Below are 13234 nucleotides of genomic sequence, written 5' to 3' on the forward strand. Positions count from 1 at the left end.
GATTATATTATTGAATTCATATAAAATTTGTGTCCAATCTAAATATAAACTTAAACAATCTATATTATTTATGTAACCGACTTTTATCTTTGTTAGAAAAATAATTTTCAATTTTTATTTTATATTAAGAAACGGGTATTCTAATAGTTTCAATAATATAAATTATTAATAATAAATAATGTAATCATGTAATTAATCGAAACGTAAAGGATATTAAATTTACGAAATTTTAATTGAAAATAATCCTTAAATTTGTTTCGTTGTACAAATCTAGAAAGTTTGCGATCATATAGTTAGCATACCTGAAATTTCTAGTACAAAATTGGCTAGCCGTATAGAGCCTGATAAAGCATAGAGGCGGTGCTGCTGTATTAGGGAGGGGGGCCCGCGGTCACGTGACCGAGCTGCGTTTTGAGCGCACTAACCAGGTACGAACAAATTCGTTGTTTTTTTCGTGGTTTTTCGCGCGCCACGGCCGAAAAAGCCGAGGCGTCGTGAATTTCGCTTGATTCTGACTCCGGACGTGTCCTCCGAGTACACAAACAACGTTTATAATAACTGTGAGTTACTTGCGAATACTTTGACTCGATCGTCTTACGGAGATCTATCGATGCTCCACCGCGGCGATGGTTGACAAGCCTTCTTCGCAAAACCAGAAATGGCGTCTACCGTGCACATGGTCTGCAGAAAATATTCTACATCAACTTTATTGTATTGATTCCGGAATGTAACGAAACCTACACGGTCAATTTCTTTATCACCCATTTGAAGAATTTTCACAACTCGCTTGCGAACAACAACACAACGGTCAAGGTGTTTTTTGTGATGCGCCCGATATCCTCCTTCGTCATATTCTCACCGCGCACGTCAAAATTTGTCTTTTTTTTTGTTATCTTCGTTATTCTTCGAAAGCTCTTGTGTTGTGAAAAATTCACAAAACATTCGGCTTTCTTGGTGAGTCTCGTCCTTTATATTAAGCGATCTGATCCTCTGGAATTTCGCGAAATTTGCAGATAAGGTTTAGATTATTCAGCATATCGTCCTGACGCTTAGTTATTCATTCCTCTTATAGACAACCGTTTTAGGAAAGACGTGACTATTTTAAGAAATACTCGCTAAATCGTTTGATTTTCGATTTATCGTTACAAGTCGACCCTAACCTTTTCATCTCTTCTCAATACACAAGGATTAAATTATATTTTGGTGTCGTTTCTTTTGATTGCGTATCAATTTTGTTATTAATTTTATATGTTTTGCGATCACATTTTGATATTATGATTGATTTTACTTTATCAACATATACTTTATAATTTTGCTTGTACATTAAGTGCCAATTGTTTTTCTTATTTAAGTTATTTCTAATGCATATCTATGTCATAATTATTACTTATTTCAATAAATTGTATATTTTAAAAGTCCTGAAATTATACAATATAAATTCTGTTTTTAAACCGGTTCATTCAAATGTATAATTTTGTTAAATATTATTATATGTAATTATGATTATGTTTGTAAATTTCTAATTTCAAACTATTTATTTATGATCATGGTGTATACACTAATTTTTCATGTCAATTTTGTTGTAAACATCATAACAAATTGTATAACCACGTTTTCTTTGATGGATAAAATTTAACAATAATTATGTATTCTTTTGTAATTTTATTTTAGTTTTCTTTGTTGATTTTATCATATCAAAAATTTATTTATTTTAATATCATTTTAGTTCAGCATTTGGATACATTACTAATATTTAATTACATTGAGCTAATTGTGTGTTAAATACAAAAGGCATTGCATCAATTTTTTTTTCATAAATGCATTCATATTTAAATTTTTATTTTAAAATGTTTAACTTTGTTCTTTATTGTTTTAAATTATTGCTCATACTTCAGTATGATGTATTTCATTAATTCTTACGTAAGGCATGTTTACAATTTGAAGTTATTAAATACTTTGTTTTTTGGGATTACTTAATACTTTGTATTATATCATGATTCTTGATAATGACATATAATTGGAATTAAAATTTTTTTATTTTGTGCCTTATGAAACAAAAAATGCATGTAAATGCTAATAATTGTAGGCAGCTGTATGAGATGAAAAAAATAAAATAGAAATATATATGTTGTTTAAATAAATTCTCATCAGTGTATGACATATTGTAAGAAATGCAATATTGTGTTTAGATTTTAATTTTTATATCTATTATTCGTATAAAATTATGAATATTCAATCATATAAGATATATACAATTAAATATTTATTTTGTTACAGACTGTAAATAGAGAGTGTATATAGTGTGATAGGTGAGTGATATAGGTGTGTGGGATTTTAGTTGGCAATGAGTTCAAGCAACAAATCGGTGTCCTCCGGTGGGAAGGGCACCAACAAAAACAAATCTTCACAACAACATGGGAAATCAGATCATCAAACTAAATCATCGGATTCTACAAAACATGAAAAGGCACAGGTTAGTAGGTGCAGTTTATTACTTGATTATTATTGACGTTTATCATTCATTTATTCTTTAATATGGTATAATAAGGAATTTTTTATTAAATCTGGTGTTTTAGCCAAATGCTGTTCAGATGCGGCATGCACAAATTATTGACACTAGAATGGGCAGTGGCGAAGATCCTATCTTAAAAGAACGTATAAAGCAAGTTATGGACATGACTAGACGCTCCGAAGACGAAGTTGTCATGGCTTTGCATGATAGCGATGGGGACTTGGACCGTGCTGTTAATGATCTTTTGGAAGGTGTGAAAACGGAATGGGAAGTAAAAAAGAAAAAGCCTCGTCAACCTAGTGGTTCCAAACAAAATATGGATACTTCTGCTGGCCAGGACGAAGGTGGTGATTGGGATGAAAGACGTAATCAACGAGGGGGTGGCCCTCCGCGTATGCGGGGACGTGTTAATCATGATAATCGTGGATGTAGGTTTACAAATATGTTTCACGTCCTACAATATTATTGCACATCATGGGTATTGTGTACATTGATAAAATTTTATGTAGGGCGGGGACGAGAAAATAAAGAGAACGAAAGAAATATGGAGCATGGTGTTCGCGATGGCAGCTATAGCGGTAATAGAAGAGGAAGAGGTGGGCCCGGTAGACCTGGTCGAGGAGGACGCGGTGGAGGGAAAGGTCTTGGTCCGCGAACATTTGCCAATCGTAATGATCCATCATCAACTTCATCGCCTCATAATTTTAATCGATCAATTGAAACATGGACAGGTAATGATGAACAGCAACAAACTGTCCAGGAACCAAAGATGGGTAAGCTTCCTTATAAACGTTAGTTGTTAATGTTTCAAGTTATTCTAAATTGTTGTCTTATTTATTGAAATGTATGAGTAGATGCATGGAATAATTTGGATTCTACAGAAGACTGGGAAAACGAAGAATATACAGGTTCATTGGCAGATACGAAAGTTTTTACGCCGAGTACTTTTGTAGCAGAAGCTCCATCTTCCATAGAAGAATCAAAAACTCAAGATCTGCAATCCGTGCAGTCTAATCAAAATGTAAATTTGTCATTACTACAACAGGAAGTACGTAATTCTAAAACATCATTTAATACATTAGTATTTATTAACTATACATACATATAATTAATAATTATACTATTATATAAATTTGTTCGTTTGGATGTTTTTTATATGTATGTTTTCTACTTACACGATAAACTCGAGAACCACCGAGTCGATTTAGATTCCAATTTAAACACAGGCTATGTAACATTACTCTACCATAATTAGGGTAAGAGTAGTATACAATAATACAGACTAAGACTTTTCTTCTTATTTTAACACATCTGACGAAATGCTTGACAAACTGTAAAAGGTACACTAAAATAACGAATAGGAGTTAAAAGGAATCGTCAATTTCTAAAAACAATCGGTGATGGCATGTCTAAAATTAATATTTTGTTTACTTTTAGTTTTCAGTATTCATTTGGTTTCCATTTATAATGTAACTTTGAAACAGTCGAATCAATTTACATGAAATAGTTTTAGTTATACATATAAAAAAGATCCTAAAGATACTTTTGCAAAAATTTTATTAAAGTTGCTACTGTAGTTCTCAAATTAATAAGGTGTAAAATTAACATAGACGATGTTGCAGGCAGAAGTTAATTTAAAATATTTTTCTTTTTTATATGTATTAAAGGAATTACCAAAATTATCAGAAATACCTCCGATACAGCAACAGACTTTAATTCAACAATCACAACAACAACCTGTACTGAATTTACCTACGATGCAACTATCACAGCAACCAAATGCTATCAGTGGTGGAGTATTAACAGCTGCACAGACTCAGTATTTAACCCAACTTACCCAACAAACAAGTGAAAATTTAAAAGCTGCTGGACAAACAACATTCTCATCGTCGATATCCAGTCAGGTACTTAAATGATATTTAATCAGTAGATTTGTTTCATAGAATCATTTTTATCATTAAATATTTTTCAAATGTATTAGCCTCAAAGACCAGCAAAACAACGTCCACGAGTACCACCGCCATCAAAAATCCCATCTAGTGCTGTAGAAATGCCAGGAGACGCTGTAAATAGCGGCATTGGATTTCTTGATGTCCAATTTGGTGCGCTAGAATTTAGTAGCGATTCAAGCTCCCTTGATGGTTCTGCGAATGAAAAATTCAATTCAGCTAGTAGTACAATTCCTGGTGTGGATGTATCTTCTGCCACAAATGCTGTAAACACTGCCAATACAAATAAGTCTCTGGACATCGAAACAACACAAACATCAACAACACCTTTCAGTACTACTTCTCAAATTGTAAGTATTTATTGTCTTATTACATGTTAATATAAGCATTTGTTATATTTCATTTATTTATAATTATTAAATAATAATTGTTTTTAGTTATCAAATAGTGACAATTTACCAGTGTCGAGTGAACATTCAATAAACGCTCAAAGCTTTACTTCTCGCGGTAGCAGTACTGGACAAAATTTAGATATAACAAAACAAGATTTTACCTCGCAAGTCTCGCCAGGAAATGCACCAACATACGGTACAACAACAAATTACCAGACCCAAAAGTCATCATTTCAAACACCTGCTGCAACACCAAGCACTTATAATGCATATTCTACAAATGCTCAATCGGCTCAATCGTCCTTCCAAACAGTATCTGGCACTAGTGCCAATAGCTATTCTTCAACAGCGACTGTTTCACAAGCAAGTTACAATTCTTCGTCGTCATTTCCTCAATCCAATACATCAACCTTTAGTCAAGCATCTCCTTCTGCGCCTGTGTCTGCAACTTCAGGTTACAATCAACCAACAACTACTAATCAGGTAATTTTGAGATAATTATATTAAATTAATAGTTGCAGTGAGGAGCATAACTGAACCAATAACATGTTTCGTGAAAGTTACACGATGAGCGATAAAAAATATATAGTTAATGTATTGTTACTAATTACGGTATACTCAAATAATTATATATCGTTTAAAATATTTGTTTATCGATAATGATAGAAACTAATAGATTTACTTCTACAGTGTTTTGAATAACAAATTTTCAAGTTTACAGCAACGTATTGATATTTTATCCATAGATCGTAATAGTAAAACATCGTTAAACACTTATATTGCATACTCTCTGCAAGATCTCGACAATAATGTGGCAATATTTGATTTCATTATTCTTAAACTCTGGTATACAGTACTTGAATTTTACAGGTCAGAACATGCCTCTGGAAGATTACATCAAATTTATAGGGATACAATTAATAAGAATCTGGTCAAAAAAGTTACCATGCTTATTTTTTAAATTTGAATATCGAAATATTTCAAATTTTTAAGCTCTTGATACGATTCGACTCGGTCTCAGGTGTTCGAATTTTTCGGGTCTTGGTTCGATTCCGACTCGATCAATACCGGACCCGACCCAAGGCCCGGGTACACGCCCATTCTTAGCAAATAGTCTGATATTCGGGTTTGAGTCATTAAATGGTTCCGATGGAATTAAACTGTCAGAGATGTACGGGGTTTCACCTGAATTCATTAGTTTCTTAACTGGTTAAATCAGACTTGTGGGCTACATGTACATCCCTAATGCACAATTATTAAACATAAAATAATTTGGACTTTCTGTCTTACTGTTAAATAGTACTTCTTACAAAATGTATGATTATTAGTTCAGTTATAATCCTCATTGTATATGAAATAATGTTTTCCTATATATATATAATATATATAGGTTTATCAATCTGCGAGCGGATATGTACCTGCTACTACATCACAATATCAAACACAGGCTGTAGCCACGAATACTGTATCGAACAGTAGTTCAGGATATCAAACAAGTGGTTATCAGGGATCATCTTCATTTCAATCGACTCCGCAAGCTTATCAACCATCTGCTACTACATTCACTTCACCTATTACACAGACTTCTGAAGCTTACCAAAGCGCGGCACAGTCTGTATGTACCTTGTTTCAGCGTGATATCAAATGTTATTCATGCACATGAAATTTAAAAACCACGTTTTTAGGCATACGCTAGTGCGTATGGCACATACGCCAGTCAACCGCAAACGGCATCCCATAATCATAAATTGAACAGTAATGCGACGAAAGATTCTCAATACGATAGTAACACGACGACATCAAATAGTTCGCTTGCAACTACTACGGCGACTACATTGGGTCTTAGCTCTGCCTCCGTAAATAGTTCACAAACTAAAGTAACTAATTCTAATGGTGAGTAGAATTTATATTATGATACGTTACATAGTCGGGACTATATTGGTCGATTGAACGTAATGTGGTTTTTTTTATTTAGCGGTACCGAAAAGTACAACGAGTGGTGTAGTGACGGGTAGTACTGGTACTGGAAATATGGCAGGCGGTGGTGCAGCTGGCAGTATTGCACCTATGCTAAGCCATCAATATATCGTGGGCCAAAGTGTACCTTATGCGTTTCAACAACAAATGTACGGTTACGAAGAATTGCAGCTTATGCAACAAAGAATACAACACATGGTCAGTTATTATTCGATCAAACAATTTATGCAACAAATTCAAGTACAAGTTATTTGTTTTCTAATTTCCAAAATAATTTGTACTTGATTTAATTAAAATGCTTTTTTAGAGTAATGTACACTTTAAAAAAAGTACATTTATTTATTTTACATAATTTAATTTCAAAGTAATATATTAATTATACTTGTATAAAAACATAGTATTAGCATTTTCACTTCAAAAGTAAAGATGATAATTCTATTTTTTATTACGATTACCTAGTAAGAAGAATGCCAAAGTAATCATTTCTTTAATGCTTGGTAGCTGCTCGTTATTTCAATATTTCTTTTTTTTTCTTCTTTCTTTTTCTTTCTATTTTTTTTTTTTTTTTTAAGAATTATGAATTTCCTATTCACGTCCTTATGATGGCACAAGAAGTTTAGTGTATTTATCCATAGTGATATATGTAGCATCAAATAAATGATTGGAAACGTTTTGATTTCTGAAACACTATGTCGTAGAAAAGTAAGGATGTCTATGATCAATTTGGGAGATATATATATATTTAAAGAGTTTAGCTGGTTCGCAATTCGGGCATTTTCATTAATAACGAAATACCGTTTTGATCGCAGACTAACTATAGCGTATACATCTTTCTTCCATTTCTTATCGATTTCATTTGCTCCATACCTAATACATATCACGTATTTAAAACTGTATAAAAATTCATACTGTTGCAATTCCCAAGTGGTTAAGTTGTATTTTCTTTTGCACGCTTTCTTGGAGAATGCGTGCTTTGTTTGTATATCATTATCATCATCATCATCATCATCATCATCTTCATTACCAATTAGTATTATCAAAAAGCAGTGAAAAAAAAAAATTAAACAATTTACGAGTTTATGCTAAAATAGTAATTATTATATTTATTTTTTTTAATTAGAGAGATTAAAAAGAAAAAAAAACAGATACAACTCGAACCGCATGTTATCTATCCTAAACCCAGTACGCGTAGAATTAGCTATTAGTTAGCCTTCTTGTATTTGGAGTACACAGTGTATGCATGTAGTTTTGTGTTTGGCCTTCCTGACTAACCTGCAGCCAACTACTGGTTACTATGACGCGGCCTTGGGCTATCAGACAACTGGCCCTGCTACCAATCTCGGTGGAGGACGAGGAGATGCACTTCCCGGTGTGCAAGGTGTTCAAGGAGTACAGGGTGTTCAGGGAGCCTATACCAGTATTAATGATGCCAGGTTTGCCAGAAACGACAGCAATGCATCTCCAGTTCCATCTACTATGTCGCAACAGGTTAGGTTCTCAGTATTTTGTAGACTTAAAAATCGTCTTAACAGTGTTGTTGAATTACATGGACATTATTTTGATATCTTTAATCAAATTATACATTTGCATCAAATTCAAATTGAGTTTTATTTACATTATTTACAGACTGCTACGCAGCATCAGCAAACATTGATAAATCCGCTTCATCCGACGTATGCATACTTTACATATGGCGGTGGAATAATGCCTGGCGGTTTTCAGTATGGAACCCCTACTGCCATTTATTCTGTAAGTTAATTGAATTTTACTATTCGTTGTAAAAGTTTGCATTTCGTTTATCAATATAATTTATTATAGCAGATAACCCCTGCTGGTAATGCGGGCACGAATAGCGGTGCATATAATGCTAAACCTGGAAGTTACGAATCTGGATATGGTGCTGGTGCAAGCTACGATGCTTTAGCGTCTGCTGGCCCCTCGGCTGATTACAAAGGTGCAGGGAGCAGTTACACCAGTACACAAACTGGTAAAACCGGAACATCTACCGGAAATACTAATACTGGTGGATCGTCTGCAACTGACATAAGCGCGACTATGTATGTAAAGAGTCATGTAGCGCTTAATAAAGTAAACGTAAGTATTTTCATAAAATTGATCATAGCACGAAGCTTTATATGTTCTAATGAAAAGTAATAACATTTTTATATTATTTTAGTCCTATGACAAACAAACTTTTCACTCAGCAACTCCTTCACCATTTAGTCTTACTAGTAATCAAAACGCTGGTTTGCCTAATACATACGGAACACCGCATTTGTTTATCCCAACTATACCCCATCAATTGCATCAGCCACTTCATCAAGATGGCGGTAGCAGCACAGGCCAAAGGTCCAATACAAGTTCCCAAAACAAAGCCCAAGCAAAACCAGGATATAGTCCTAGTTACTGGACTGGAAGCAATTAAAAAATGTTGGACTATGCAAGGGAAAATAGAGGAGAGAACACCATTTTAGATAAAATACAATTTCGCCATTGTGAGACACGGTGGTGTGAGATATAGACATTGACATAAATGACATAAAAGGACACGAGATAAGTCGTTTTTTGGTGAAACTAAACGATTCTGGTACGACACGAGTTAATATAAAACGAAAGATGAATCTTATAACGTGGAAGGATTAAGCAATTTTGACCGATTTTACGTTTAATAGAATGAATATTTCTTTTTGCATAAATCTCATGCAGAAATTAGTTTAAAAAGTTATACTTATTTTAATTAGCCTTATTCATTTCTTTCCTTTTTATAATATTTCGAAATATTCTGTTGAATTATAAAAATCCTTTAACGTGTTATCTTGCTTATAATACTACATAATTCTTTAATTACAATAGAAAGTTTTTAGTGTGTATAATGCAGTATATATGTTTCTGTAAAATACAATGTATTTTTCGTAAAGCAAAGCATGGTACACACGAAGTAAAAAAAAAGATAATCATATGCAACATGAAAAATTGCATAGTTCTTCCAAATGCGAGGCGCACTCGTGCCAAATAAACTTATAGCGTTTGTAACGTGTAAAACCGTGGAACGCATGATCGTACATATTTGTCAAGATGATGAAGACAAACAGAATTTATGTGGTATGTTGAAACATTATGAAAATCAAGATTTGTGAGTAGCATAACTCTCGTGTGAAATACTGGAAAGATGATCTAGAAGAGTAATTGACTGTTAAATCTACTCCCGATCTCCTATCTGTATACTACTGTGCAATTGCGAATATACTGCATCGACTGCAAAGGGTGATAGTTTTTTTGTATAATGTAGGCATCTCGGCTCACTAACATCTAAAGTGCTTCTTTACATAAAAACAAAGCACCTCGTTCGTGATGAAACGTAAAACTATACTATTGTAAATTACGATAATTGTATGTATTTAACCATGGAACTTCAGGTATATAAAGTTATAATCATCATAATGTTGTCACTTTTGGTATTTAAAACGAGTGTATATTTGCACTAGTTTCGCAATCTTGCGCGCACCCACATATACATATATTTGATTTGGTCGCTTTACATTTTTTTTAGTTACCAGAACTTATCAACGTTATATTTTATTAACAAAAAGCTACTAAACCAAAAAGAAGATACCGTCGCCCCATGTTTTCAAAGAATGTTTAGTTAAAAATGAGAACGGTACTTGGTTAATATATCTTATGTTTAGGAAAGCGGCATTGCAGATTAAATAGCACCACAAATAGTATGGAAACAAGAAGAATTCAATAATTTTCTTGTGGTGTCTTGAATAAAATTCAAATAAATAGAGTTCAAACGTTTTTTGCAGAGCTCCTCATATAACTATTTACGATATTTTCAAACTGTAAGTTATATTATCGAAAACGTACATTATTTTATTCTTATTCATACATTAACTCTTATTAATAGCCCTATATCATCAATATAATTTATCGTTTATAAATGTCTCACTTTAATTTAACAGTGACTAAAAGTTTTTGTTTTCAAAGTATTGTTTATCTCTTTCAAATTAATTGATTTTTTTGAATTATCAAGGTACTTTTAAATACGATACGTTTGAAAATGGATAAATGATTCTTTAATCGATAGATAATTTATAATTATTACCGAATAGTTATTACAGCATTAAAATAACTAACTTTTTGGAGTTTACTATGTAAGGAAGTTCTTCAAAAGAGAATTAAGACACGTACTATGACATTCTATTTGATGTTTACAAGATGTATAGTCCAAATAATAATCTTATGTGGCTCGCCGTAAGTTCAATTTCTTTTTTTTACTTTTTCGCTTCTGATTCGTACTCATTTCTAGGATCTGCTTAAAAACTGTAATATTTGTTAATACATAAATAAAAATGAATTTTAGTTGATCAAAGTAAGAGTATTAAGTAAGTTTAATTGTCGAATAAAAATTTGAAGAAAACATGCATACAAATCTTAGTTGAGAATATGACTAAAACCAATCTCTCTCTGTCTGGATTTTTTAATAAATTTGATATTAACGTAATTCCGAAAGAAATGTCGATGTTAGCGTACTGATACTGACTATTTACCACGACTTGGATCCTTTTCATTAGATTATAATGGATAAAAAAAAAAAAAATGAATGCAATTGTCGATTCCGTCTGGTAAAAGAACATCTGTGCTGTTACATCATTTACATTGATTAGAAACGTACTGTACAGTTATAAAGTAATCGGAAAGAAGTAACACATCAATCAACACATGTCATTTTAGAAATATACTTTACATTTTTGCATTGTGGATAGTAATCATTGCAAATGATTTCTTTTGTGAAAAATGTATGAACACAAATATAAAACAAAGCGTTTCCAAGAGGTGCTGTTAAACTCTTTATGACTTGGTATGTGTACCATACTAGGGGGAAAAAAATTAATTTTCCGTAAATGATCAATCGATCATCGAAACTTCATCGAGTACTGCTGCTATGAGGAAGAAGTATATAATTGTAAGTAAAGTCTTGTTAGCAATTGCATATATAAATATATAAAAATTTGAATGACAGCGGTATGGATAGGATACATTCGAAAATCATGGGAGACCAAATGTAGAGTAGTTGTCCTAAAAAAAAAAAAAAGAAAAAGAAAATGTAAATCTGTAATCATAAATTTTCGAGAAACATGATCGATTTTATCTTCGTCATAATGATACCCGGATACAGATTATTCGTTCATATTAACGACAGAATGTTCTGGAAATTTAATATGTACTGCTACAAATTTAACAACTATTGTTCTTTAAGAAAAACAAATTGTATAAATATACACACGATTTTTAATGATTGTCAACTATGTTACAATTTAAATACATTGAGAAAGTATTTGTTAAAATTAAAATTTAAATACTAAATATGGCCTCGATTTATTTAAGATCACTTATTCATTGCAAATAAATAGCTGAAATTTATTAACTTGTATTTTAAGTAAATGTTAGACATATTTCTGTTAGGTTTTAGATATGTTACTTGAATAGAGAAGAAAACTGTTTTTAGTCAAGAAATCGAAGTGTTAAATTATAATTGTTTGTCGATCGTCTCAAATCGAAAGTATATTTACACGATTTAGATTAGTTTCATTAATATCTTTAATGGATCGGTGAATTTGTATAAAAGATATTTTGGAACACCTTGGGACATCTTTACGCATTAAGACGATATATATACGTATATAAACACACGCATAAAACATTCAAGTGATTGGTAATAACTAAGAAAATAAAACTACTTTCTTGTTTTATGTCAGCATATATTTTAGAATATTTCGCACTCCCTATGCTCAAATGAGCTTAAGGGCAAGGATATTAAATGTAATGTGTAATGGGAAATACAAAACGAATGCAAAATATTTTACGAAAAGTCGAGATACGAATGAAACGTAAAATTCAGATCAAGCAGTTTGTTCTCGTAATTACACATTAATAATTTTTGTATTTTTGTCAAATATTAATCTATCAAACGAAAATGCAAAAATGCATTATGCCATTACTACTACTATATGATTATTAAAATAGCTACTACTGTGTATAAATATGAAATATCTAAGAATAAATGTATTAAAGGAATCCTGTGACATACAAATATATTGTGTACAATACTCTTAATTTAATACCTAATGTTACATAATGTTTCGTTAAATTTAGAAACGTGCAAAGAAAAATCGAAAAATCCTTTATCATTTTGCAATTAAGACTTCGTTTTGAGAATATAAAACATTAAAGTTTATGCATCTGAGATCATGGACATTTGTTAGTGTATGTATATGTGGCTGATCACAGGCTGCGCCACACATGCAACCACGCATCATAAAAACACGCGTTCATGATGTTCTTACGTGTAAAACTATAAATTACTTATATCTAGAAAACAAAGTCTCAGATTTAAAAGATGA

General features: G+C 32.1%; 1 protein-coding gene across 6 annotated transcripts; it reads left to right on the forward strand.

Annotated features, from left to right (window-relative positions):
- The first annotated feature begins 380 nt into the window (after nucleotides 1–380).
- Nucleotides 381–12799, forward strand: LOC122402758 (protein lingerer). Of its 6 annotated transcripts, none has more exons than XM_043405815.1 (15): nucleotides 381–428; nucleotides 2278–2473; nucleotides 2577–2940; nucleotides 3022–3285; nucleotides 3367–3560; nucleotides 4180–4416; nucleotides 4494–4811; nucleotides 4899–5336; nucleotides 6301–6468; nucleotides 6539–6746; nucleotides 6829–7028; nucleotides 8109–8318; nucleotides 8457–8579; nucleotides 8649–8924; nucleotides 9007–12799. In XM_043405815.1, exons 2-15 carry the CDS (start codon nucleotides 2345–2347, stop codon nucleotides 9253–9255), a joined length of 3378 nt encoding a protein of 1125 aa, XP_043261750.1. In that variant the 5' UTR covers nucleotides 381–428; nucleotides 2278–2344; the 3' UTR covers nucleotides 9256–12799. The 6 variants fall into 6 exon arrangements, with proteins under 6 accessions (XP_043261750.1, XP_043261744.1, XP_043261748.1 ...); XM_043405809.1 differs by having other exon boundaries at nucleotides 6244–6468; nucleotides 9007–12798; XM_043405813.1 differs by having other exon boundaries at nucleotides 6244–6468; nucleotides 8652–8924; nucleotides 9007–12798.
- The last annotated feature ends 435 nt before the right edge of the window (nucleotides 12800–13234 follow it).

The sequence above is a fragment of the Colletes gigas genome, unplaced genomic scaffold (assembly GCF_013123115.1).
Source record: "Colletes gigas isolate AHSC1104 unplaced genomic scaffold, ASM1312311v1 Colletes_gigas_Sc00039, whole genome shotgun sequence".
NCBI lineage: Eukaryota > Metazoa > Arthropoda > Insecta > Hymenoptera > Colletidae > Colletes > Colletes gigas.

Excerpts from the sequence above, each read along its gene's own strand:
- LOC122402758 (XM_043405809.1), top strand. The coding sequence starts at position 2,345 with ATGAGTTCAAGCAACAAATCGGTGTCCTCCGGTGGGAAGGGCACCAAC. Across the intron at positions 4,812-4,898 it reads TCAGTACTACTTCTCAAATT|TTATCAAATAGTGACAATTT; the intron begins GTAAGTATTTAT and ends AATTGTTTTTAG. Across the intron at positions 8,319-8,456 it reads CATCTACTATGTCGCAACAG|ACTGCTACGCAGCATCAGCA; the intron begins GTTAGGTTCTCA and ends CATTATTTACAG.